Below are 7677 nucleotides of genomic sequence, written 5' to 3'. Positions count from 1 at the left end.
TACAGGGGCTGCCAGGAGGAAGAAAAGAGGAAATAGTTTGGGGAGGGGGGGATACAGGGGAAAGTGAGGTACTCTCACATGTCCTTGCATATTCCCCACTGTGCAGCTCGACCTGGCTCAGCTGGCATGGTGCAACTTGGCAAGAGTTTTCCTGAGGAGAGGCTGCCAGGGTGCAGGAGGGAGGAAAAGCTGAAGACAGGGCAAATGCAATAAAAGTAGGTTGGCTGATGGGTGGGAAGGAGAGAAAGAAGCAAGAAATGGAAGAAGCTATGGGGTCTTTCAGAGACAGACACAAGGAAATAGTGGGGGAGGGAAAATGAGATAATCCTTGCAAGTCCTTTTGGGTCTCCACTTGCTGTAATGTAGTAGTAGCTACAGAGTAGAACATACCTGAACATACCTAATGGAAACATTTCTTGGTAAACGTTTTGGTATAAAGCATCTGTTGTAAAATTCAGTGATGAAGTAATGGAAGAAGCTATGGGGTCTTTCAGAGACAGACACAAGGAAATAGTGGGGGAGGGAAAATGAGATAATCCTTGCAAGTCCTTTTGGGTCTCCACTTGCTGTAATGTAGTAGTAGCTACAGAGTAGAACATACCTGAACATACCTAATGGAAACATTTCTTGGTAAACGTTTTGGTATAAAGCATCTGTTGTAAAATTCAGTGATGAAGTAATGGTAATACAATGGAAGTTGATAACTGCATTCTTCCTGATGTTATACAGGACATTGCCCCGTAAGTATCCATGAGTATAAGAGAAACTTCTGTCACAATAGGGCCAAACTTTAGTTTTTTGCCAGTCTTACTTCTCTACACTATTGTGTTGAGTTGATGTCCCTCTCTATGTGTCCTGAATTCTCAAAACTGAACAAACAAGGTTGATTACAAAGCCTTACAACTGTGATATGGCTCTAAAACTTCATTAATTTATTCATTCTTCTTGCATGATAACCTTGGGCATATCTGAAATCAAAGACAAATCTGAAATCAAGAGAAGAATTTGGGACACTGAACTTCAACACCATTTAAGTTTTGCTACAAAATACCATCACTTCAGGAAGAAGTAGTTGATGTTATCAAACTATTTAGTTGCTTTATTAATTCCCAAACATAGGATAGCTTTCACTCTGGCACATTTCAATGTCCTTCCATCTGCTTTATTAGAAGGGTTATACTGTGCTGTTCCACTTCAAGAGTGTTTATGCCCTTGTGCTACTGGGGAAATTGAAATGGCTAGGCACGTGCTGCTGCACTGCCCCTTCTACAATGATCTCAGATATATATTTATTACACCCATCCTCCAAAAAATCCTGGGAAGACCTCCTTCCTTCTTGCAGACCCTGAATCTGAAACCTCAGATAGAGATGCCAGATTCTGTGCAGCTAGGAGAGTCTTTCAAGAGACAGTGCTGATCTGGTGACATGGATATTCTTTTTTGTAATATATCTAAATGAACGACTGTATATATAATCACTCTAGTACTGTATGTGTTATTATGCTGGTCCATGACCATAAAAAATTATTGCTAGATATTCATTCTTCTTTTCAGTGGTGAAATGGATAGCATCCTTACTCAGCCACATGTTTTATCTGAAAGCTCTTGGGATTTAGTAGGGTAGTGTGTATGGTCACCAATGAGCAACAGATAGCCCTTCACTTTCTCTTCTGTTCATGGTTAGTCATATGTTTAGAGTATTAAAAGGATCTCCACATTTTTACTGTTGTAAGCATCAACAGGGGAAACTTTCTACAGGAACCAGACAGGCCCTAACTTGCTTAGTCTTGCTCAGGGCTCTTTTTGTAGAAAAAGCCCAGCAGGAACTCATTAGCATAATAGACCACACCCAACAACAGGAACTCATTAGCATATTGGGCCACACCCCTGACAGCACAGCTCATTAGCACATTAGGCCGCACCCACATGTTACCAGAAGTGTGGTTATCCAGCCACACCCACCTTTTGCTTGTTATTCTGTTTACCTTGTTTGTTGTCGAAACCCAGGGCCTTTTTTTGTAGCAGGAACTCCTTTGCATGTTAGGCCACACACCCCTAATGTAGCCAATCCTAATGATTTTCTGCTGTTGGGTGTGCCCTATTATGCTAATGAGTGCCTGCTGAGCGTGGCCAACTTGGGAGCCAGCCGGAACTCCGTTCCTGTGCGTTCCTGCCCCAAAATAGCCCTGGTCTTGCTTACAAAACAAGTGGGAAGATTGATCCACATAAGGATGCCCTTTGTTCTACGATGAGAGGAAACTCTTACAGTAGTGCAGTGCTTCACTTCCATAATTTAAATTCATCTTCCTAGCTTTTCTTTGTCTTGCAATGGAAAAAACGTGGGGCTATCCTAAGAGGAGGAAATTGCTGCAAGTAAACTGACACCCTTTCATAGGGCTGCATTTCAGTACAATCACAGATGTCCTGTATAAAGTGTAGTTTGGCCCTGAAGCTACCTTGAAGCATCCATTAGCAAGTCTAAACAATTCACACTAGTAGCAGTGCTTATACTGATTCTCATTTTCTTATTTACCACTGAGACCTCAAAGGTAATTTTTCCTCATGAGATTTTATTATAACCATGTCCGGTTGTGTTTTGAAATTCATGCTTTGTACATCAATCAAATAGTGTAATATTAATTAGTATAGTAGAAGGGGGACATCAGATGTATTGTGGGTAATCTGGTACAACCATAATTCTGTATTTGAACACTTTGACCATCAACTCCAGTGTGATACTCTTCCATATACAAAATCCCTTTACTACTATACCTGCCTCTTCCCGCATACTACTGCTTGATCTTCAAAATCTTTTGCGTGCCACTTAATGCTTATCTCTTTTTCTAGTGACTAAAGGTCAATAACATGTCCTTTTTCTTTAACTATAAATGCTAGGAAATTTCTGCAGTTCTTGATGGCTTATTCAAGTATATGGGAGAATGGACTTGTACTGTGACAGGCAAGAGAAGAAATTGATGGAATAATCTCTATATCCTTCTATGGACATTATTTCCTAGTCCTGGAGAGAGTTCAGTAATTCTAATGGATGGTGTAAACCACTGCAAATTCTTTAGGGGATCCCAAAGGTCATTATAAGGCACACAGGCCTTGTGTTTCACAGCCCTGGGCTAGATCTTCTATCTGAAGATAACAGAAATTGTTTATGTAGACATTATCATAAAAATGATATTTAATGAATAAAAGGTAACTTTTAAAATATTCCTTAGGGGATGCCATACAGTTAAGGAATTTGCTAAGAAGACTGAGTGTGAAGGAAGGAAGATGGAAAGCACAGAGTCCTCTCTAAATGAAACCAAAGGTAAATTTAGCAGTGTAAGCTTTTCCAAGTGCCACACATTCAATATGGTGTTTATGGAATACCTTGCCTGGTAAAATTTGAGCTAGACTATAATGCTGCCATAGGATAAGACCTCAGTGGTAATTTCTACTAAGGGATGAGGAGTGGATTTTCACCAATGCTAGCCTGCTTCAGGCCTCTAATTCTCTCCTCATGCTGTTCCCAAAGGAACCCTGTCCTTCAGAAGCAGTGTTTGGGGTGAGATCAGTGGACTGAAGTGGGATGAGGAGGGCCTGAAATTTCATTGGGATCCAACCAATAATATATATCTATATTAAATCTTGTGATATGAAGAGAGCTGGTGTGTTGTAATGATTAATGTTTGACTAGTTCATAGGAGACTGGAGCTTAAATTCTAGCTCATTTGTAAAGCTCACTGAGTTAGTTTGAAGACAAAATTAAGAGAGGGTGATGCCCTGAGTTCCTTGGAGAAAGGAAGATAAATATCACTATACCTAATAGCCGGTTAGTTGGTCCTTGTGTGGGTGACAAAAGCAGCACACCTGCAGATGAGGACAGGATCTCTGCATTCTCAGGGAAGTGGCCAAATAAGCAGAAAATTATGACTTCATAAATTAACCAAAATAGTAAAAATAACACAAACAATGTCTCAGTGAGGGCTAGCAATTGTCCAGAAGGGACAAAATGTTGAGAGTACTGGGATGTCAAAGGAAAAGGGGGAAGGCCTATTTAAGCCCCTGGGAGCTTATTAAGATTGAGGTTTTGGGAGTGGGATGGAATTTCCAGATTGCTTATTACGCACAAACACACACATCACAATTCTTAGCGAATACCCAGCTTATACAAAATAATATGAAACATCACTGTAACTAAATAATACATTATATTGGCTAAAGGTGACCTCAGAGCAGCCAGAAAATCCTTGTGTGCCCACTGTGCATGTGGCTGCAGATATCTGGTTTGGAGCTGGAAAGAGACTCTTAACCAAAGTTAATTGGATGCATGGAATATGTTTGTAACTTTTAGTTTGGCTTGAATTTATCACTGAAAGGGTTTTTGTGCTGAAGGGAGACTTCTGAGCAGAAGAGAGAATTGCAGGTTAGCTGAGGAAAAGAGAGAATTCTTAGGGAAAAGAGAAGAAAGCTGCATGAGGAAAAGCAGGGATGAATAGTCACTTGAGCAGTGATTCTCAAACTGGGAAGCAAGATACCTGAAGAGGGAATATAAAGTTCCAGGAGGGAACAGGATCCTGGAACAAGCAGAGCTTGAGATGTCTCCTCATTTAGAATGAGATCCCCAATTTAGAAGTGCAGCCATATCAAATTGCTGTGCCAAGATCCTCAACCTTGATCGAGCCTGTGGGCCCTGATGGATTTTTGAGAGACAGTACTTATTTATTTATTTAGAAAAAATATATGCCACCTGTCCAGAGACCTGTTTGAGACAGTTTACAACTAAAACAATACAACAGAGCAGTTAGTGGGTGCCAGGACAAAAGTGGTTATTATGGGGTTCCATAATACTCTTCCATACATATCTCTCCTTATATATAAAAGAATTTTGGTGTCTCTCCTGCACACGCTCCCGCAGCCTTTGGCTACCATACATGCCACTCTGAAGGATCCCCTGGTTGCATTGGCTGGTTCCCTTGCCTCTGTCCTGCCCACAGAGGTGCTCTGAGCCAACGGGACAGACACACCAGCAGCTGGAGGGTGAGCAGGCCCACTGGGGGACATGGGGAAGCGGCGCGAGAGGCCAGACACATTCAGAAATGCCATGGCGGGGTGGTGGCTGCTGCGGCAGGAGACCGCCCCTCCGCCAGCAGCCCTGTAGTTGTCATCTAGCTCAGCCGAAGCAGCTCTTATGCTGCTCCACATGGCGCCCCGCCACCACCACCACTGCCGAACACACTGCGAGGTCTCCCTGATGCAAGCCCACCGCTGCGCCAAGCCCCTCCTCCTGTCTGACCTCGGCAGCCGGTATGCCTGCGGCAGGGCGGTGGTGCTCTACCCGCCACTGGGCCCAGGGGATGAGGCTGCCGCTGCCCCTTTTTCTCCTAAGGGAGGGGCTGGCAGGTAGCGGCCCAGCTAGAGCTCGTTGCATTTTTAAATAATATATGAATGAAACATTCACAAGCAAAGAATGGGGAAGGAAGGAATATGAAAGGTGATAAAAGAAAGAGTAGAAAAAAAGGGTGAGCAGGGCTAAGGAGAACAAGGAGAAAAAAGGAACTTGAAAGGATATAAGGATGCTGTCTGGAAGAATCAGGAATTGGGTACCAGGAAACATGTTCAGAAGTCCCACTTCAGGGATTGCTATGGTGTGCTAACTAAGAGCTGCAGAGAGTAAAAAAACACACTGAAGTTTCTGATGCAATGAAATGCTTTCAAACACACAAAATAGGAGTGCTACAGAAGCAATGGAACTGCACTAGATCCTTTAGCTTTTATTTTTCTCATAAGTATACAGAGAAGATGACAATAAACAAATGGATTACAAAAACAGAATAAGTAAATGTAATGGTAAAACTGAAACAGATGTATTTTAAAATTCACAGAGGCTTTTCAAATATTTTGTTTACCTTTTATTACTTTTATAATTTTGAGCCATAGTATATTTTTAATACTAAAATGTGAAATTAGCTCTATTTTTTAAGTTTCTGATAAAATATCAAGTTAAAAAGTGATTGTGCATCTAATACAGGAAGGAGCTAGAGGCACTACAGTTTTCCCTCTAATTGCTTTAAAAATATTACTTGATATTAAAACATTATACCAACTAATTATGTTGTATTGGTAGTAGTGGCTATGTTTGTATTGGCAGTAATGGCTATGTTTGTTATCCATTAAACGTGTGGTTGTTTTCTTCATTTTGTTTTGTCTGTTTGCAGGCAACAAGGAATCCAGTAATCAGAGGTTTCATCCTCAGCCAGTCATTTTTTCTTCCAAATTGACACTCCCAGCCTTGCCATTACGGTGGGAACAACAGAGTAAGCTCCTTCCTGGTGTGGCTGGAATCCCTGCCAGTAAAGTTTCCAAATGGAGCACAGATGAGGTGTGTTTACTTCAGCAGAGATTCCATGCTAGATTTTCACTTAAGAATTTCTCCTATTTACAAGTTTATTCTCATACTGAAGTAGATCTTCGTTGTGGTCTCTGTGCAGTCCCACACATAAGTTGGGTGTCTGCGCACAACCTCAATCGGAGAATGTTCCAGAGCTTGCCTCAGGAGACTTTTTTGGTGGGCTCTCTTCCCGCCCTGGGGAGCAGACACGCACTGCGCATGCCTGGAGTGGGGGAGAGAGCCGCCTCCCACTCAGTTCTTCGACTGCCTTCATGTTCACACCTCGCTGCGATCACTCTTCAATTCGCCTCAGCTGAGTTTTTTCTTCTTTGGCCTCTTTCCTATGACTTCTTTCTTTGGCTTTCCTTTGTTTTCGTCTTTAGTCTTTTTAAAAAAAAGACAGCTTTACTATTTTCTCTCACTTTCATTCTTTCGCTTCCCCCGTCCTTTCCCCTTCCCCTCCCTTTCAGGTCGGGAAGGTGTTTGCATGGGCCGCACCCTATTTTTTAAGTCGTGTCACCGTTTCCCAGCTAAACTCCCATCTAACGACAGCCACGACCAGTGTTCCCTCTAAGCTGAGTTAGTGTGAGCTAGCTCACAGATCTCCTTCGTGGTCTCTGTGCTTCACACCAATGGGATCTAGTGTGCCTGCGCTGGATCTGCCGGTGCCTAGCAAGCTCTCTTAGAAGGACTTTCGTGCCTGGCCCAACTGAGCATGCCCAGGAGCCCCAGTGAGCATGCCCAGAAGGGCAGGCACGGACATCCCGCCAGTTCTTTCCTTTCCGCCGCGCTGAGCAGACCTGTCTTCGAGAGGTCTGGCCGGATCGCTGCCTTTTGATCACTTTTAGTGACTAGCTCTCCGTTTTCGCCTTAGTTTTTTCTTCAGTTTCGTTTCCTTTTTCTGTTTTTAAAAAAAAAAAAAAGGAGTCTTTTTGTTTTTTGTTGTCTGAGGTAAAATTACCTCAGGCCTTCGGGCCGCTGGCCCCCCCCCCACCTCCTTGTCGTTGGCTTTTTCTCCTCAGTCTATGGAGAAGAAGAAGACAAAAAAGTCGAAAAAGTGGGGATTTTTCAACCGTTGTCGTTCCTGTGGAAGTAAATTGGCTCCCCCAGACGGCCATAAGTACTGTATCTTTTGCCTTGGGGAGACCCACAAGACAGACTCTTGTGAACATTGTGCGCAGTTTTCCAACCAGACTCGGAAAAACAGAGCGGCACGTTTAAGAGTTTTTCTCCTGGAGAAGGCGCTTCAACCGATGGCTGACCCGCCAGCTCTTTCTTCCGTCACCATGTCTTCC

General features: G+C 42.9%; 1 protein-coding gene across 1 annotated transcript in view; it reads left to right on the top strand.

The window, feature by feature from the left end:
• The window catches only part of L3MBTL3 (l(3)mbt-like 3 (Drosophila)), a 148576-nt gene that overhangs the window by 124716 nt on the left and 16183 nt on the right, over nucleotides 1-7677 (top strand). Inside the window, exons 19-20 of the mRNA XM_015411356.1 lie at nucleotides 3228-3319; nucleotides 6210-6373. Coding sequence (XP_015266842.1) covers nucleotides 3228-3319; nucleotides 6210-6373 — 256 coding nt within the window. The remainder of the gene's footprint in view (nucleotides 1-3227; nucleotides 3320-6209; nucleotides 6374-7677) is intronic.

Source organism: Gekko japonicus, unplaced genomic scaffold, assembly GCF_001447785.1.
Source record: "Gekko japonicus isolate JY-2015 unplaced genomic scaffold, Gekko_japonicus_V1.1 scaffold2568, whole genome shotgun sequence".
In the NCBI taxonomy this organism is placed as follows: Eukaryota; Metazoa; Chordata; class Lepidosauria; order Squamata; family Gekkonidae; genus Gekko; species Gekko japonicus.
Note: the sequence above shows the minus strand (reverse complement) of the source record. Positions and strands in the feature narration are given on the sequence as shown.